The sequence below is a fragment of the Oncorhynchus keta genome, chromosome 10 (genome assembly GCF_023373465.1).
Source record: "Oncorhynchus keta strain PuntledgeMale-10-30-2019 chromosome 10, Oket_V2, whole genome shotgun sequence".
In the NCBI taxonomy this organism is placed as follows: domain Eukaryota; kingdom Metazoa; phylum Chordata; class Actinopteri; order Salmoniformes; family Salmonidae; genus Oncorhynchus; species Oncorhynchus keta.
The window spans coordinates 42,362,067-42,382,320 of NC_068430.1; the positions used below are offsets into that span (position 1 = coordinate 42,362,067).

The 20,254-nt window shown below is 43.2% G+C and overlaps 1 protein-coding gene across 6 annotated transcripts; it reads left to right on the top strand.

Annotated features, from left to right (window-relative positions):
• Positions 1-3,385: 3,385 nt before the first annotated feature.
• Positions 3,386-19,961, top strand: LOC118388776 (eukaryotic translation initiation factor 4E transporter-like). 6 transcript variants are annotated; one of them, XM_035778233.2, is made up of 19 exons: positions 3,386-3,600; positions 6,724-6,901; positions 6,992-7,065; positions 7,195-7,322; positions 7,551-7,810; positions 9,911-10,103; positions 10,965-11,164; positions 12,047-12,185; positions 12,739-12,918; positions 13,129-13,454; positions 14,290-14,364; positions 14,557-14,740; positions 16,268-16,371; positions 16,725-16,864; positions 16,968-17,040; positions 17,362-17,476; positions 17,876-18,154; positions 18,393-18,548; positions 18,736-19,961. In XM_035778233.2, exons 2-19 carry the CDS (start codon positions 6,776-6,778, stop codon positions 18,933-18,935), a joined length of 2,952 nt encoding a protein of 983 aa, XP_035634126.1. In that variant the 5' UTR covers positions 3,386-3,600; positions 6,724-6,775; the 3' UTR covers positions 18,936-19,961. The 6 variants fall into 6 exon arrangements, with proteins under 6 accessions (XP_035634126.1, XP_035634123.1, XP_035634128.1 ...); XM_035778230.2 differs by lacking the exon at positions 3,386-3,600 and adding an exon at positions 5,535-5,851; XM_035778235.2 differs by lacking the exon at positions 3,386-3,600 and adding an exon at positions 5,535-5,851 and having other exon boundaries at positions 13,129-13,403.
• Positions 19,962-20,254: the final 293 nt, after the last annotated feature.

The following is a 20,254-nucleotide window of genomic DNA, read 5'->3' on the forward strand; positions in this document are numbered from 1 at the left end:
CTTAAAAAAATATATAGTATAATAGTAGTAGTGCTGATCTAGGATCAGTTTTACCTTTCAGATCATAATTAATAAGATCACATGGACTGGGTGGACCTGATCCTAGATCAGCACTAGTTCAGAAACAGGATGTGATTATGGGATTGTGTCGTCTCACCTCTCCCTGTGCTGTTTCCTCTGGCAGGTAAACTCAACCGGCAGGTAAACTCAACCCAGGAGTTCAGACACTGTGGAAAGATGTGGTTCGCAAACCAGGCCTGAGCACGACGCTCCAGACCCTACAACCACACACAGTAATGTACAGGTAACTGCCAAAAATAACAGAACCACTTGATTAACAAAGTGTATTGAAAGCAGGTGCTTCTACACAGGTGTGGTTATAAGTTGATTCAGGAATTAACATCCCATCATCCTTAGGGTCACGTACAAAACCGCTTGGCAGGCCATTGTTTTAGTCGTATCCCTCCAATAGAGTTCCAGACACTTGCAGAATCAACAACTGGTGCATTGAAGCTGTTCTGGCTCGTGGTGGAGCCAATGCCCTATTGAGACGCTTTATGTTGGCGTTTCCTTTATTTTGACAGTTACACTTCGGTGTGTGTGTGTACCTGCATTTGTCAGTGCTCAACAAACTTCACTCTCCAGTGATCCAAGCAGTAGCTCTGTAGTGACGTCGGGCCAGAGAAACTACTTTCAGAATTACTCTTCTAACACGCAACACACTAGTTGTCTGGGAAGCAAAAAAATATATATGTGTATGGACAGCGTGCGTCGCTGAAATTTGCCAAAAGGAGCCTGCCAACCTGTAGTGGGTGTGTGTCATCTGCATCTGAAGTACCCCATCTTCAGCCTCCTCCAGACGTTTCTGCCAGAGTATCCAATGCCTGCCTGTAAGATACAGAGAAAACACATAACATAGCAAATGTGGTACTAACTCCAGAACAATTCAATTCAAATAACTATTATTTCCTGGGCGGGAACTTCATGTGTGATGAATGGTATGTACAAGACGCATAACAACATAGAACACAAAAACACGTAGGATACAGTATAAAAGGATTAGAAGCCATCACAGGGTATATACACACACATGTATACAAATGAAACCTTCAAAATTGTACTGATACTAATCCAGGGTGAATATACTAACATGGATATTATAGTACTGTAGCAGCATAACTCTTACAGTGTGATGATGATGCTGTGGACAGCGATGTTCTTGTTGAGTCGATGAGTATCTGAGCGATATTAAGGGCCAGACTTCTCAGACCAGCGTGCTGCAGACAGAACAAATTAGAGACAGAAAGTTAAGGAATACTCTGTGGTACAGCAACTTGTCTATGGACCGAGTATTGCAGAAATAATTCAGAAGTGCTTTGCTCCATCTTACCAATAGATGGCGGTGTTGACTTGCTGCTGACTGATCTCTCTGACTCCTGCATGCACAAGTCCACATAAACTCAGGAAATTCACTTAATCTTCTTGCAATATGTTCCGAAGTATGATGTTGAGGTAGATGAGGGCACATGAAGTTAACCATAGGGTGAGTATTGCTCATGTTGTTCTTGCAATAGTGTGTGACTTCACATCTGTCAGTGTGTGTGGGGTAGGATAGTGTCTCCAGCGCTATGCTGTATGCGGAATTGTGCCACATGGTCAACACCCTGCTCTCTGTCCACCTCTCTCACTTCTCCACACATACCAATACCTCAGGACCAAGCGGAGTTGCCAGGCTCGCACAGCAACAGCTGAAACACAGGAAGTAGACCAATACATGAGGGTTAACAACAACAGAAAGCAATGGTAATGTGAACGCAAGTTCTAGCGGACAACAGGCAGGTCTGTTGGAGACAACCCAAGTTTGGCTACAATTGTCAATATAAGTTTCTGATATACTAAACTGGGAGTATATTATCCTGGACCATGAATGCCATCCAGTGATTGTGATAAGAGGTACAGTAGTACACATGATTAACAGAAGATGGCAGCTTGTGGTTTCCTCTTAGCTTGGCGGAGGTGAACATAGCTTATACAGGCATGAACGTAGTGCCTATGACAGAATAACAACATGCATAAATCATACAAGTCTGCGAATGGACATTCATTGCAAATTGTCATTCACAGACAACAAGGTAGTGAATTGCCCTTCCTCTCCATTGTGTTTTTTGAGGGGTAATGAGGATGTGAGGAATCAAGGAAAGATTTATTGAAAAAGAGCCACATAAATATTGATGTAATCAACTCACCTTAGTCTGTAGTCACAGAGCCCAGTGCTTGGTCCTCCATATCACATGCATCATACCTCCTCCACATCCTAGTCTGCCACATAGTCCACACCCAACTGTATTGGGGGAAACACACATCAGCAGTAACACAGGCTGCCTCCTCCCCTTTTACTCACAAATTATTATATTGTCTACACACATATATAATCACTCACGCAATGACTATATGTAGGAAGCTCACTAACCTCCCAGAGGCAGTGTATTGTTCCTAATTCAAAGTAATTTCATATCAAATGAACAAAAATAGCATCAGTCGCAATGCCTCACCATAGAGCTGTGAGTTTCTGGAACTGAAGAGCAGATTCTTGCATCCTGTGTTTCATCCTCATGTACACTTCCCAGCTGTCCCAAGCCACACACAGCCTCTCAGCTGGCATACAGGAGCAACTCTTGTTACTGCTTTTTTGAAATAATATCATTTCCACAAACAGACTTTCTCCGTAAGTACTGATGGGCATGTATGGTCACCCAATAGCTGAACAGCAGGTAGAGAGTAGAGCCGGACACTGACCTGTAATGGCACTCCGCCCTCACTGTGAGCCTCAACTCCCTCCTAGCTGTCCACCACTCATCCTTCCAGCCCCACTCTTGTGATGTGAGACCTACAGATTGGACAAGGTAACATTCTTCCAGTTAGCGAACTCAGGCTACACACAGTGGATATATTAACAGCATAGTATCAAGAGCTTTACCAATGTTATTTCCCCACCATTTGGAATTGACATTGCAATGCATTATAAATTCAAGCAGTGATGTAATCTGTCTGTAATCTATATGCTATTCCTGAGAAAGTGCACCTGGCATTGTAAGGATGAACCCATCCAAAAGTCTTCTGTATCCATAGTTTGAGGAACTCCATGCAAGTTGCCTGGAAGAAAGACCGATTTCAGGGATGGCCAACTCCAGTCACTAAACATACAGTACCTTAAATCAGTGGTTCCCAACGCTTTTCGGTTACTGTACCACCAACTGAAGTTTGCTCTGGTCAGGGGGTACGGGTACCCCTGAAATACGTCCTCGTATACATTTTACCCGTAGGTTTATGGTCTCATGAGTATAGTCTCAAGTACCCCCATGTGGATAGGTCAAGTATTTGTGGTTAGTGCCATTTCGAATCGTTGGGACGTCCTAGCCCTTAATCGTGACTCTCAGTTCCGTTACATGAAACATAAGAGTCATTGGACTCTTATATTTTTTTATTTGAAGGAGTCTTTCTCGTTGATGAAAGATAAGGGCCATATGTTTCAAAAGCCGTATCGTAAGCGATGATTATTGACGTTTCTATAACAACGCGTCGGGATTGTAGCTCGTTCAGGTGAGTTAGGCGAAGCTAATTAACGTTAGCCGGAAACTGTAGATCGAAGGCAGAACATCGCCTAGAGTTTGAGAGCTACACCTACCCATTTTAAAATGGCAACTTCAAATGGGGTAGGGACGTCCCAGGGATTCCAGTTGGAAAATGCAATTTATTTGAAGGGGGTACTTCTCACCTTATTCTCGGCGCCTTGTCTTCCACCCTGGTTCCAGGTGTATCCAATTTTATAACTGGATATAGCAATGCGTGGAGTTCCTTTTGTACCAGATATGTTTGGTTTTTGGGTTCCTCTACCTCTAGAAGTCATTGCCACAACAGTTGCCTAGCTAACAACCCGAGAACACTAACGTTACTCACTAACTCTTACTACTGGCTGTCAATCAGATAACCGACTTCTTCAACTAGCCGAACAGAAATCACCCTTTCATTATCTTCATATGAATAACTTAGCTACCATTACATTTTCTTAATTCCATAACTAGTTTCACGTCTATAGCTTAGGTTTGCAACCAATTTGGGGCAGATTTTCATGCGAATAACCTCATCTGCCTAAAACAATATGCATTTTCCCACCAGAGATGTTTTCATCAAACCAAAGATTATGGAAAACTGACAAGACTTTACATGTCTCTCCGCCCTAACAATGGGAGTCGTTGTTCACAAAGTGGCACGGCTGACTGTCTAGTTCCCGCCTATTCTTTGGATTGGTGGATACATCTATTTATTGTTATGTTTTTAATATTCGATGAGGGTGGTTAACTTCAACCGCCCATATTCAACGACGAGAGATTGATTATATGCTACAGACACATTACATCAATACGACGTTAAACCATCTCGAGACAACACCAATATAAAGTGTTTTTTTCTCAAAGTTGCTGTGATGTCACGTGTCCAATTTATATCAGCATACGCGTAACAATTTAAGCATTACGAAAATTCTATTCAATCAAATAAACCTCAGGTAGAAAATAAGACATTACATTTTCGTTGAACAAATTCGACACTCACGGTTTTATTTTCGCTTACATTTTTTGGGGCTGAGTTTAGCCTTTTCCTCTGTGATCTGTCGCCACATATGGTTTGTTTACGTTTCCTCTGTTGGGGTTAGATGGGGTAGGCCTACATCTCTATCCAGTGGTTGCGTCGGGGAAAACAGCTGTTGACAACCGAAGCATTAACTAATCCTAACTCTTTTCATAGCCTTAACCTCATTCTCATAACCTGCTACATTAATTCACATATCCTGCTACATTAATTCACATATCCTGCTGCGTTAGTTCTCGTAACCTGCTACGTTAATTATCCTAACATGCGACGTTAATTATCCTGACTGCTATGTAAACAAACCATCTGTGCCCAAAATCATCAGTATCACCACACCTGCTAAATTAGCTATCTTTGTGTCATACCCAGTGAAATTAATAAACATGCGAATCTTTATGATGGAACCAATGACGGTGAAGTTACTACCACTCAGTGACCGCGTGTTGTCTTGCAAACGTTACTGTAGCAACCCTCTGTACAAATACTGAACTGATGAGCGTGATGTAAAGTACAGGATATGGTACCATTTACAAAGAATTTAAAAAGGTGTTGCGTGCCATTTGGTTGGCCTATACGTCAAATCATTAATTAATGAAAGGGCTAGTTTGTTTAAAAAAGTTAATTGAAAGTATGACAACGATCGATCAGTTTGGGCTTTCATCGATCCGCTTTGTAATGTCAACAATTAGCTGTCCATACATAATGCCTGATATGAAATTACTCAATCGTAAAATACAAGCAGTCGTTGATATTTCATCTAAATTAATATATATTAATTTCGTAGTCAAAATAGACTATGTCAAAGACAGTAATGGTTTAAATGAATGATTTATACTATTTTATATGTTTGAGTAAGGCACTAGTGATGGGCACTATATAATCCTACGAAGGACCCTCATTCAGAAGCGGTGATCGGAGAAAAATCACTGCTACGACTGAGAGAAGAGACCAAAGAGAAGTATATTTCGACATTCGAATACAATCCCAAGAAGACGCTAGTGTACGTTCGGATTTCAGTTCGTAGAAATATCACGGGCGTTGGCTGTTTGTCAAAATAACAACCCTAGCTGTTTAGAAAAACGTATCGCACTTATTGGAAGGCTTTATCTCCAGCGAGCCAGCTGGCTAACTAGCCATAGAGTTAGTTTAGCTAGCAAACGTAGCTAGCTTCTGAGTCGGCTTCAAACGTTTTCTAAACAGCATTGTAAGTTAATGGTTACCTTCTACATGTATAAGTATCTGCAATTTATCCAGAGTGATATGATGGCCTGTTTGTTTGCTTTGTTAACGTTACATATGCACTCGGCGTTTATCAATTGAGTAGCCGAACACACACGTTAACTAGCTATCGGATTAGCCGACATGTCGCCTTTCAGGCTAACTAGCAAAACTAAAGTTTTGGCAGCTAACTAGCTACTATTCGCTTACTAGTTACCAGTAAACCAAACACGACGGTCGTGTAATTTATCTAATTGTCAGCCGTCCATCACATATTTGACGCCGGTCTTGTAAATTGGCATCAACATAGGCATTAGCTACATATGCCAACGCAGTTTTGCCAATTAGCTAGTTAACTACGCAAATATGCTAGCTAACTTAACCTACTACCAGTAGATTGACAGCTTGCTAATTAATTCTGGCCAGTTTCCTAGCATGCTAATGGTAGCCAATTTAGCTACTCTATTGCTATGATTTAGTTTGCCTGTGCTGCTCCGGTATGGATGACATGTTGCCAGGCCAGCTTCCTTTGGCGAATTGGTTGAGTCGGATTTTATCACCATTCCACGTCGAAGCCCTTGCGCTGATGTCGTTAATATACCTTGGTGCTTAATGTGCTATGGTATAGTTTTTTCGACTAATTTCATTGATCTAAGCTTGTTGCGTTTTACTTTTGTATCGATATTACTACACAAACTAAATTTTAAAATTGTGCCAATACGTTGTTTTAATGTTTTTGCACGTACTTTATCAGCAGTGTCTTCCTGACCAATATAGAATTACTTTTGTTTATGAAATGTAATTACTTTTGTTAAGCCTGTGAGGGTTATGTCATAACAGCATGTCGTTTTTCAACAGGTCAACTACTAGTCTCAGAAGCTATACATTGGTTTAGCCCCCTAAAAGAGTAATGGAAAAGGATGCTTGTGTAGAGGAGGATGCTTGTGTAGAGGAGCAGGAGAATGGTGACACAGTGGTGGTGAAAGACCAAGTGGTCAAGGAATCAACAGGACCATCCCCTTACAGATACACCAAGGTATTTGGGAGATATGGCTAGTAAAGTTGCTAGGTGTGCAAGTTATTGGATTGCTTCATGGACTTAGGTTCACATAATGTGTTCTTACAGGAGCAGCTTTTGGAGATAAAAGATTTCCCAATTTCTAATGAAAGGCCAGATTGTCTTTCTGAAAGATATGACAGGTGAGTGTTTTACTTTGTCACACTTTGGATTAACTTGACACCCTACAAAGCTTAGTCTTAGCCAATCATGTTGGTTCTATGCTAATTGTTGAGTTTGTCCCTCTGGTTTGGTCTTAAATTTGGCTACAGTGATTGTGTTTGGGACCCCGAGAAGTGGCATGCCTCGCTGTACCCCACCTCAGAGTGCAGCCCTCCTGTGGATGGATATAAGAAGGACTTTGTGGATGATAGGGTCCCTCTAAAACGTAGAATTGCAGGTAAATAAGTTGTGTAGTATATTATATATTCAAAGCTCATTTTCAAATCCCTGTGGCATACATTTAAAATCATCAATTGGATATTCATTAAGGGTTGAGTGGTTTCAAGCTCAAATGAATTTGGCTACCCTTACAAGTGCCATATTGCTTACACTTATATGCTTTGTCAAATACAACATGAAGCATTATAGTGGCTGCTATGTTTGTTCCTTGTGATGCTGTCGTCAGATCCCCGCGAGCGACTAAAGGAGGATGACCTGGACGTGGTGCTCAGCCCCCAGCGTCGTAGCTTTGGAGGGGGCTGTGTTGGCAATGCTTTGCCTGCACCCACCCGCCGCCCCATCAGCCCCCTGGAGAATAAAGAGAACGAGAGTCTCAGGCTGGGTGGTGCGCGGCGCATTGGCAGTGGCCGCATCATGGCGGCACGAGGCTTCGAGAGGGAACCCCGCATGGAGAAGGAACGGGACTTCAAAGATAAGAGGTTCAGGGTTAGTGTCTGTTGCTTCCTGATCTGCATTCAATTGAAACGATTTATCCTTTTAGGGCTATTCTATCTATATGTTCCGACCCCACAAAATGGCAGTTACTTGTGCCTCAAGGGGAGGCATATGTTCTGCGGCAATCTAAATGACAATCATCAGGAGCTGTGTACTCTCAATTATTTCTTCTTTAAAGCTGCAGTATGTAACCTGACCAAATTTGGGTAGAAATGTGAGTTATAGATCTCATTCTCATTGAAAGCAACTCTAAGACTCTAAAATAAAGGTAAAAAAAGAAAGCGATCTGGTCTGTGGGCTATTTCTGTTTACTGTTCTGAAGTTTATTTTCTTGTGCGTTTTACTTTCGGTTTTGTACACCAGCTGAAAATAAAATATTTTTGGTTATGGATTTTTCACAGCAGTTTAGATGGTACAATGGTTCTCAAAACTATACATTTCTTGTTTTGTCACAAGTGGAAATTAGGGGAACTGTTGACTTTTAAGCAAAAGGAAATGGCTGTGCGATTTCTGCATATTGCACCTTTTAAAATATCCCATGGTATTTAGCAGCGTGTTAGATTCCATGTTTACCAGTGAATCAAGTATTTTAAAATGTATTTACACTACCGTTCAAACGTTTGGAGTCACTTAGAAATGTTCGTGTTTTTGAAAGAAACTGTGTTTTTTTTGTCCATTAACATAACATCAAATTGATCACAAATGCATTGTTAATGTTGTAAGTGACTGTTATAGCTGGAAACCGCTTTCTATTTTACTTTTATCAGCAACCATCATTCCTGGGGTTCCAATGGCATGCTGTGTTAGCTAATCTAAGTTTATCATTTAAAAAACCTAATTGATCATTTGAAAACCCTTTTGAAATTGTTAGCACAGCTGAGAACTGCTATAAGCTATAAAGCTGTCTTTTAGACTAGTTGATAATCTGGAGCATCAGCATTTGTGGGTTCGATTACAGGCTCAAATAATGGCCAGAAACAAAGAGCTTTCTTCTGAAACTCGTCAGTATATTCTTGTTCTGAGAAATGAAGGCTATTCCATGCGAGAAATTGCAGAGAAACTGAAGATCTCGTACAACGCTGTGTACTACTCCCTTCACTGAATAGCGCAAACTGGCCCTAACCAGAATAGGAAGAGGAGTGAGAGGCCCCGGTGCACAACTGAGCAAGAGGACAAGTACATTAGTGTCTAGTTTGAGAAACCGATGCCTCACAAGCCCTCAACTGGCAGCTTCATTGAATAGTACTTGAAAAACACCAGTCTCGATGTCAACAGTGAAGAGGCAACTCTGGGATGCTGGCCTTCGAGGCAGAGTTGCAAAGAAAAAGCCATATGTCAGACTGGCCAATAAAAAGAAACTATTAAGATGGGCAAAGGAACACACACGGGACAGAGGAAGATTGAGAGAATGTGTTATGGACAGACTTTTAAGGTGTTCAGATAACAAAGAATAACATTTGTGAGACGCATTAATTATTTTAAATATGCTGGCGGAATGCTTGACGCCATCTGTCAAGCATGGTGGAGGCAATGTGATGGTCTTGGGGTGCTTTGGTGGTGGTAGAGTGGAAGATTTGTAAAGGATAAAAGTGATCTTGAAGGAAGTCTGTCTATCACTCCATTTTGCAAAGCCATGCCATACCCTGTGGATGGTGCTTAATTGGAGCCAATTTCCTCCTACAACAGGACAATGACTCAAAGCACAGCTCCAAACTATGCAATAACTATTTGGGTAAGAAGCAGTCGGCTGGTATTCTGTCTATATAATGGAGTGGCCAACAGTCCCCTGTGGGAGCACCTTGACTTGTGGGAGGTGCTTCAGGAAGCATGGGGTGAAATCTCTTCAGATTACCTCAACAAATTGACAACTAGAATGCCAAAGGTCTGCAAGGCTGTAATTGCTGCAAATTGAGGATTCTTTGGTGAAAGCTAAGTTTGAAGGACATTTTCAATGAACCATTTATAACCTTGTCAATGTCTTGCAAAATGAATAGGAAATAGTCAACTAATTTCATGTTTTTATAGAAATGCCCTTTTCCATGTGACCCCAAACTTGTGTTAAAAATATATATATATTTATTTTTCCTGCAGCGAGACTTTGGGGACAAGCGTGTGTTCAGTGAGAGGAGAAGGAACGAAGCGGAAGAGGAGCCGGAGTGGTTCTCAGGGGGCCCAACCAGCCAATCCGAGACTATAGAGCTCATTGGCTTTGACGACAAGATCCTGGAGGAGGACAAGCGCAGACCCAAACGGTCCAGGAAGAGGACTGACTCTGTGAGAGAAGGCATGTCATGCTGGGTTCTTCATACTTTAACTTTTGGATTGTCCCCCAAAAGGATCCCATTGGCTTTGCTATATTATTATATTATTATATATTATTTGCAGTGTTATGGATGCCATGTTTTATTTTCGTTTGGTTCAGGCTTGATATGAGTAGACAACATGGGCTTAAGTGAACACTTATTATAAATCATTTTTTTACTGAAGTCTATGTTAAAGACATGCACTGGTACTTGGACTTGTATTTCTTTTTTTGACCTCCCACCTTGAGCTGTTTGTGTGAATGTGTAGTTCATACATGCGTAGTCTGAGCAGAATTACAGTCTTACCTCAATTAGCCATGAAATCCCTAGTTTGAAAGCAACTGTTTTCCGGAAGATGTGCAGCAAAATTTCCACTACACCCACGTGAGTGAGCCAGCCCCCCAGCAATTTGAGTGTCAGCCATTGAATGAACACGTAGTAGAGCGAGGGGAGCCTTAACGTGGTGCACATATCTGTACATTTTGATGTAGTAGGCAACTTTCTGGGACAGTTGGCTCGTGAGCGCTACTTTCAGAACTACTGGCTTAAAAGCATACAAAAGTACTGTAGAATATCCAAATTAACTTATCGCAAGTCTGAATAGGCTCCTTGATGACTTGTGGTGCATTTAAAAAAAAATGATGACCACACTGATGTGAGGGTCAATGTTTGGGTCATGAGCATAGTAATGTTTCTACCTTTACAATGTACAGGTATGTGGGGGGAGTCTCCAGACACTGAATGATCAGTAGAGTACTTTCTGTATGATGTTACTGTATGCCGTCGGATTGTTTACGGAAAGAAGCTACCCTGAATGTTAAGTTGCACTCTGTCTATTGCAGTGGAATGTAATGGTGGGCTTGCAGAGGAGCCGGAGCAGGTAGTAAAAGACTCCCACTCTACAGCAGACCAGGAGGTCCCACACCCAGTGGTCCTCCCAGAGCAGACATCTGGAGACTTTGACTTCAATGAGTTTTTCAATCTGGAGAAGACCATGCCAGGACTGGCCTCTGTAAGTCCTGGGGAGCACTGCATGTTTAAGGTGTGTTTTGGGTGCTAGAAGTTGTGCTCTCTGGGCTAATATCCACAGTAATGTGTTCTAAGTGCATCACACACTGGGTTGTAGTTGGCTACACATGGTCCTTTTACTTTTTAGAGTTCAGTGTAGTTTAAAGGGATAGTTAACTAAAATTACACTTGTTTCCTTAACATGTAAGCAGTGTGTGGACCAAGTGTTTTGGCAGTCCGTGCTTTATTTTCCCTGGCACTGTTTCCACATGCACATGTTTTAGCATTTGTTAGCATGTTGAAACTGTGCCATGGAAATCAAACCAAAGCATAGATTGCTGTCATACTGTGTCCACAAAATGCTTACAGGGTAAGGAAACTAATATTATATTGTAATTTGGGTGAACTATCCCTTTAACCTACACTGGTTAGTTCCATGGTTTTATCATGTGGTACTGTCCTCTGCCTGTTTGGATGGGTGGTGGTAATGGCAGTATTGTCACCCTGGCCAGGACTGTTTCTTTCTAAGGTTTTCTTGACGTATTGTCATTTTCCAGTGAAATGTTGTAAGGCAACAGGTTTTTTACCTCCAGCAGGGTGGTTTTGTTAGGTTTCAGTCAATGCAAATTTATGCCCATCTGTTCCAGTTTATTCAGCACTTATTACAATACCTTGCGAAGGAATCTATAAAAAAGGAAATTAGCTATGGGATAGGGAAATAAAGTACAGATTCAATGAAGAAAGAATACAATACCATCAGAAAGCACTGACAAAATGCATCCAAAAAAAGCCCAAAAGTGTGCAGATGGACAGCGCCGTAAACGTAAGTGCAACCTTTGCTCACACCCACCCTTTAGCAGTCTGCCACTCTGGACCAGCAGCTTGTATCTGACTGGCCTCTGGTTCTGTGTTGCAGATGATAGAGGATGTTCTGGGGGAGGGCCCTGTTTCGGCCAGCCGGTTCAGCCGGTGGTTCTCCAGCAACCCGAGTCCCTCGGGCAGCCGCTCCTCCAGCCTGCGCTCCACCCCCCATGAGGAGCTGGAGAGACTGGCTGGTAAGAGGGCTGCTTCTGAAATAAATGTTTTTGATTAATACAAATGTGTTGCCCTCAAGGATTCAACAGTCCCTCCAGGACTTTGCAGGGAGGTTTCGTGATAATTGCGTACAAAAATGCACCGTTTTTGTATTTCTACTGTTTTGCATGGCAATGTGGGATATTTGTTGGGAAAATGCACTGATGAGGGAGAGTTTGACATGTGGCTTGATTGAGCCATATAATGCAGTAAATGTGTAGTGATTGATTGAAATTGCGAGCCCTCTTTTGTACTGCCATGAGTTTTTTTTTTTTTTTTTTTTTAAATATATATTTTTTTGTACATTATATGCAGTCTTTTGCATATGGAGGACCACCCTGAAACATTTTTCATATTCTAATCATAAAGCCACAACGTTTCTGTTTTGATATGACTGTTCATATTTTTTTTGATAGCCACAATTTCTGAAATGACATTACAAACCCCTGTAAGGACTCCATGATGCTTTCTGTTTTGATGACTGCGCATGTTTTCTAATGAGGTTTTTGGAAACTTTTACTTACCGTTTCTCAGGACAGGACCCCCGCTGCACCTCCCCCAGCCAGATGGGCCCTGTCCCCTACTTCGCCCCCATCCAGTCAGTGGAGCACCGGGACAAGGTGGACATTCTGGAGCTGTTACACAAGGCCAAGATAGACCTGAAGCCTCTCCTCTCAAGCCTCAACGTCAACAAACAACGGCTACAGCAGAGCAGTAAGTAGCAATTCATGTGACCAGTACTTAATTTCCATTGGGGTCGTTTAATTTGAGCACTAAAACATTTTGTAATGGGAAAACAATTGTTTCTTATTAAACAGTTTCAGGCAGTTCTGTGTTTCCATGCAGCCTAATGTCATATGGTGAATTTGCAGTAAGACATGTATGCTTTCCCAACACTTGTAAAGCCATCATCTTGTCCCTTAGCTAACTCTGGTGTAGTGCTCTCTCTGGAGGAGGTGGAGGGAGGCCTGAAGGGGCTAAAGGTGGGCTCTGAGCAGAACCACCAGTCTCATCGGAAACTGCACCAGAATCCGCATCGGGGAGGAATCAGAGGCAGCACCAGCAGTGGCACGCCCTTCATGGCTGAGCACTTGGAGCAGGCTCTAACAGGCGGTGTAGGCCCCAGTGCAGGGCCGCCTAGGTCACAGGCCAGAGACCCTGACATGTCAGCCTTCAACAAGCTGGTCAGCAGCATGAAGGCAAGTGGAACTCTGCCTCCCCACCCCAAAGCCAACCAAGTGAACAGCAACGTAAGTGTGCCGCTCTCGGATGATGTTTAGAAAGCACCGACTGTCCTGTCGGCAAGCTGCCTCAGGTAACGCTGGATGTGTAAACCATAACGGCTTTGAGCTGCATGCTGCTTCAGGTAAACTGACCCTTGCGTGTGTGCTGCTGAAAGTTTGGCCTCTTACATCACATGTAGGTTCTCAAAACCAAATGATGCATGCAAGCTAGCGTCCTAACCATAACTGAACTCCTAGACTAATAGTTGTCAGGTCTGGAAAATGATGGGCATAAATTTGCATAGTTTGAGTTCCTCCCAAGAGTTCTGGATTCACATGAACCCCTATGAACTAACATGTCAATCAAATGATTGTATACAGACGATTTGTTTATATTTAACCTTAATGTTATCCGTTATCAAATTAGACTGGACTGGGGGGGGGGGGTTTGTGCCCTGGTGAATTTGTCGGGGTCTGTCACTTTGGTCTCTGGGCATGGAGGGATATCTACATTCAAGACCATTTCATTGCCTCTGGCTGAGCCATGCTATGCTCTTCTCCATCCCAATGGGCTTTTCATATCTGATGATCAATTAATGTTGCATTTTGGTCATCTTCTGCAACGTTAGAATTTAGTCATATGTTGTTACATATACGTTATTACAATCTCAATTTTCCATTGGATGATGTCCAAATACAAGTTACTTAGACATTTGACAACATTGTAGCAATGCAATGTCAAACAATGTTAATTGGTCTGATGCTAAACATTTATGCAAGTGAAAAATGCCCAGAGGGATTGGTTTTAAAGGTGTGTCCACAACCAAGACTGCTGTCTGATTCCACGTTCCACCCTTTACAGCTCAATCAGCCCACGGGTCCTGCTATAGTGCCTGAAGCCACAGTGCCTGCCCCATCGCAGAGGAACGTATTCCAGGTGTGTAGTTTGGGGCTAGCTCGTGTTATCAGGGTGGGTGTGTGGATCTCTGTTAAAATAGTACTTATTATAAGCTGTTGAGTTTGATAGAAAGCACCCCAACCAGAATGCTACAGCCTAAGGAATAAGGGGCTGGTGTTATGTTGTGTGGCTCAGTTGGTCCTGTCTGAGCAGTGTGTATAATTGCTACAGGAGCTTCTAGGTGCCCAGGGCCCTCCCTGTAGCGGCTCCCCTACCCTCCACAGCGTGCTAGGCAGCACTGACGCCCCTCCACCCCCTGGGCCTGGTCTTCAGCACAGGGGGCCCTCGCCTCCACTCTTCCTACAGAGGGCACCTTTGCCTGACTACTTCCATGGACGCATGCGGCCACCCGCTGGTAAACATTACATCAATATGGAAGCAAAGGGTGGTGTTCATTTAGGGCACACTGTAGCTACAGAAAAAACTGTGCACTACAGTACGACCACTTTTGAATTTGCGCCTAAAAATAGATGTGAGAACTGAACAAGTCAAGTATGAGCACGTGGAGGTTGTGATTTATAGCAATGAAATTGCTGCCTTGACTATTTTCAAACTAATTCTACGGTTTTGTTTCATTGCGGGTAGCTAATCACAGAACTATACTGCACAAAAATAAACAATAGTTTCAAAGATTTAACTGAGTTACAGTTCCTAATAAGGAAAACGGTCAATTTAAATGTATTAGGCCTTTATCTATGCTTTTCACATGACTGGGAAGGGGTGAAGCCAGTGGGTGGGCCTTGAAGGGCATGGCTCCCCAATCAGAATGAGTTTTTCCCCACAAAAGGGCTTTATTACAGACAGAAATACTCCTCAGCACCCCCCATTAGATGATTCCGCAGCACAGTGCAAGGTGCACCTGCGTAATGATCAAGCTGTTTAATCAGTTTCTTTATGTTTTGGATGGATTATTTTGGCAAAGGAGATATACTCACTAACAGGGATGTAAACACATTTGTGCACAAAATTTGAGAATCAAGCTTTGTGTGTGTGGATGATTTCTGCTCATGAAACGTGGGACCACCAACATGACATGTTGCGTTTTGTTTTTGGTCTGTCTGTCTAGTCTCATCCCACCTCGTGCAGCAACCTGTTCTCCTGAAAGATTCATTTTTAGAAGCTCACAGGCATGAAGTTTGAATTTATTTGAAAGTCTATTAGTGACTTTAGTGTTTCTTGGCAGTTTACATTTTCTTCACACGCTAACGTTAAATTGTTTGTCAATCTTTGTTCGACCTTCCTCAACTGCTAGGAAAGAGACGTCGGTGCATCTAATCTCCAATGTTACCAAATATTTTTCAGCGAAATCGTCTCCTGGCTCCTTGATTAGGTGACGTTGTGCTGTGACATCGTCACGGCAAAACCCATTTGCCTTGCTGCGGTCACAGACATGCGTTCACAGACATGCCCCCCTTACACTTGTTTCCTTCCTGTACGTGCACAGTTGCTGTGACTTCTCCAGACATCTTCTCCCACTCGTTTGCTGAAGAATTGTGTGAAAAATCACTAAATGCTATTTCTAAACTACCCCAAAAGCAGCCTGAGAATTAGCTGAATTTGTCTCTTGAATATTTGACCGTTAAGTGGCTGGTGCAGTCTAACTCACAAAATATAGCGACAGTCACTAAGTTTCCAACACTGCTGATCTCAGATGTTTGAGTCCCTCTGTTGCCACAGTGATGACCCCTTAAAGGGGCAGCTGAACATTTGTCTCACCTAAGTGACTATTTGAGGGTACGTTGTACTTTATTGAGCATGGAACACTCCAATAATGTTTTATTCATTAACTTAGTAATTTATCATAAACACTCATCCCTCTTTTCATTGTGCTCCTAAATATTTTTGTGCTCCTTCACTTTTAAGTGATGTCTGATTGGTCTAGTTTCAGGGTACCCTGTTGGTGCGGCGCCCATGATGGGGGAGCAGTTCCCAGATATGCATAGATCCCTCAGCCCTGGACATGGACCCACCCTACACCAGCAACAGGTTAGATGTTGTGCTTCAGATAAGGTTTACTGTAAACATTAAATCTATAATTCTTTATGGTGCAACACCCTTTGTTAGATCTTGCGTTGTCTTGGTAACCAAACGATTATGGCATGCAAACTGAAACCCGAGATGGGGTGTCATTCATTCCATGGAGGGCCAAATGTCTGCAGGTTTTGGTTTTCCCTTTCAATTAAGACCTAGACAACCAGGTGAGTAGAGTTCTTTACCAATTAGACCTTAATTCATCAAGTACAAGGGAGGAGTGAAAACCCGCAGACACTCAGCCCTCTGTGGAATGCGTTTGACTCGTGGTGTAAGTAAAAACTGGTGGTTTATGACTTTGCCTCCAGATGAGGGCGCTGTCCATGGCTGTGGACCAGGCTGACCTGGAGGCTCTGATTAACCAGCAGGACCTTGCTCTCCATGCCCACAACGCCTTCCAGCCCGGTTACAACAAACTGCCTCCGAACAAGGTCTACCAACACAACAGGTGACTGAGTTTTTGTCGCTTTTGAAGTAGGGTTAAAATTTGACATCTTTCACAATTTATGGGGGTGACATTTTACATTGACGCATGTTATCCGGCAACCCAGGATGAACCGATCCCCTGGTCCAGGCACTCATCCTGCAGGCAGACACTCTCCTGGCAACACAGTCACCAGCATGGTACGTCGAAAGGTTGCCTGCGTTGTATTCATTAGTCGCCAACCAGAGAACCAAAACGGGGCGGGACTACCTGAACTTGTCCAATAAGAAACACTCATTCCATTTTTCCAGTGAAAACATTGTAACCTTGTTCAATCCCTCCACTGACTCAAACCCATAGTGGTTTCAGGAAACAGTTTGATAAATAAGCACTTGTCTGTTAAGGTGGACATTTCCCATCTGCTCAGTATTGCTCAACTGTCTGGTTTAAGTTGTTTTTTATTTTAATGCCCTCCTATGTAAGTCAAGTAACTTAACTACTGATGCTTGTGTGTTGTACAGCTGTCACCATCTTTCGTGCCCACGTCTGTGATCCGTAAGATGTACGAGACGAAAGAGAAGAGTCGAGATGAGCCAGGTAGTGGTCCAGACAGCAAGGAAGGCCACTCCCAAGAGGGTACGTTCATCAACGGCTGTTTTTGCATGTCAGTAATGACATTGTTTGGGAAATGCATTGAATGCAACCTCAGGTAAAACCAGGTGGATGATCTAGAAGAAGAAGAAATGCACACCTACTAAGACGAGGTGCTGGCTCGCTGAGTAGAAACTTGAAAATAAAAGAGCCGCACACTCTAGGAGCTCAGATGCAAAAATGTAATACCAACGTTTCGACAGCCAAGCTGTCTTCATCAGGGTATAATCACAACCACTGCGGGATGACTTGTTTTATATAGTGTCAAGAGTCACAGGTGTCTGTAATCAGGTGGATGACTTCCCATGTCTCTGCTCCTTACTTGTGCAATGTTGTTTCTGCTACTGTCTTGTCTAATGTAGCATTTGTGCGCCTGTGTTATAGACAGGCGCTCTCCCAGCTCTTTTCTGGATGCGATAGGCAGTAGTGATTCTCAGTTGGGAGGGGTGAAGGCCGCCTCCCAGGCTCGCCAGCACTCCCAGGACCGCCCCAGGCCAGGCTCTGCCGGGCACCCCTGCCCCATCTACCCGATACCACTGCTATCCCACGGACATGTGCCCATGGTGCGCCCCCCTCCGCCCCAGCTCCATCCCAGCCTTGTGCAGAGGATGCTGGCCCAGGGCATCCAGCCACAGCAGCTAGGCCCTGCTCTGATGCAGGCAGGTTAGTACTGGTCTACCTGTTTACAGTACCTAGCTATTCTAAGCCATCACATGACAGGTTTTATAGTGCCAAGATGAGTTGGCCTATTGAAAATGACACTCACTGCCTATATTACCAGGGGTATTTAGAAAAACTATAGTTGGAGTTTGTTTTCAGGATGAGTTTACCTGCAGTGTATGGTTGAGGTGTGTGTGGGGAACTACTGAGGAGCTCACTGACATTTCATTTTCCATCCTAGGCATATTTCCACAGCACGTTGACCTCACTCAGCTTCAGGGTTTGCCCCCTGCCCTGCTAGGACAACCCCTCTACCCCCTAGGGGCGACAGGACACCCCCTCTTACCTCCCCGAGCCAGCAATCACATGCAGCTAATGCAGCAGCAACCGAGACCAAGTGAGTGACATTTTCTGTTCAGTCTGCCGTTGTTCAACATGAACACCTGTTTTGCATTTGTTTTACTGGTGTTTATGCAGAGATGAGGGCACCACAATCTTGGCACAGTAGATCCTTTTAAGGACATTAGTTTCCCAATGTTCCGAATGGCCTTTACTGATGAATTTCATTCTCTCTCTCCTCCCAGTGCATCCATCAGTCCCAGGCCACCAGTCGCAGAACCTCGGCCCTGACCGGACGAGCCACTCCCAGCAACATGGGGGTAGCCCCACTGGTGTGGGGGGAGCTGGTCTGTCTAAGTGGTTTGGCTCAGATGTGCTGCAGCAGCCCCTTCCTTCCATGCCTGCTAAGGTCATAAGTGTAGATGAACTGGAGTTCAAGCCCTGAGGAGAGTTTCATACAACCAGAATACTGGATAATGGAAGACTTCATTTTTTCCCCCCTCCTTTCTCCACCTCCCCATTAACAAAAAAGGTGGACTTTAATTTAAGACTAAGCACAGATCCTGGAGAACGAGGAGTGTGTCCATGTGTTGTCTTAAACCTTGAAGTCACTGTTAAGAGTTTTGAAAAGGCCTCAACTTAAGGGAAAGACTGAGTTCTATTAGATTTTTTTCTTTTTTGCAGCATATTTTGGGATATGTTTTTCTATGTTTTTTTTTGCAGTAAAGATGAAGTAAATAATTTATAGGCCCAACATTGTACAGACTGTAGGAATGGATCTGATTCTTCTACCTGTACATAAATATGATTTTATTTTCTTGGTAAGGGCAAGGTTGTATCTTGATGTTTCAGTGCGGACTGCCGCAGTCAGACGTAGTAGAGCTGTGAAGCGAGGGTAATGGCGTGCGTCTTTGTCGTGTCCTGGTAGTTTTATCCCCCCCATGGATTTGAACTGCACTGAGAAAGGGGTGACAAGTTCAATGTTTGTGGAGTTGCCCTGCGTGTACCCTCAAACAATGTCCTCCCTACGGCTTGGTCAGTCGGTGGCACTGCCTGCCCTGTCTGGAAAGGTGACTGGAGCGTTACAGGGGGAACAGCAAGTGCTGGGTGTGCCTTTCTGACTCAATTCATCTTTCCATGATTATTTGCATCCCATTGGCTCGCCTGCCTCCTTTTCAACAGTATTTGAGAAGGCATGAGGTCCCTTCTGTCGCACCTTCTCCAATGCGTTTTTTGAAAAGGTGAAATGATGCAAGGAATTAAGGTAAGATTTGAGAGCCCACAGCTTTTTTTTTTTTTTTTTTTTTTCTTTACTGCGTCCCTCCCCCTCTGCCAGTCACTGGAACAGAGAAGCACTTCTGAATCACGTTATCACATTTGGGGGTAGGTGGTAGAGATTCAGTTTGTTAATGTGCTATTAAGTTATAAAAGCACAGAATAAATAAAATGTTCAATAAAAAAAATATCACAATGGCTTTGTTCTCTTTGTGCGTATTGAACTAAGATTGCTGAAGCCTTAACACGTGCCTTTGAAAATGCAGGAGAATGTGAATACTGCATATTTGAACAATGAGCTGCTAGGTCAGATATCGTTTGTGGCATTGCCCGATTTGTTATTGTCACTGGACTGTGACACTCTCACTTAAATGCATATTCTGTTAACGCATACCCAAATGTTGACTCTGCCTACATTTGTGGGCCAAGCATAAATTGGAGGAAAAACATCTGCCTGTTTAAAAATATATAAAAATGCTTTCTATTTAT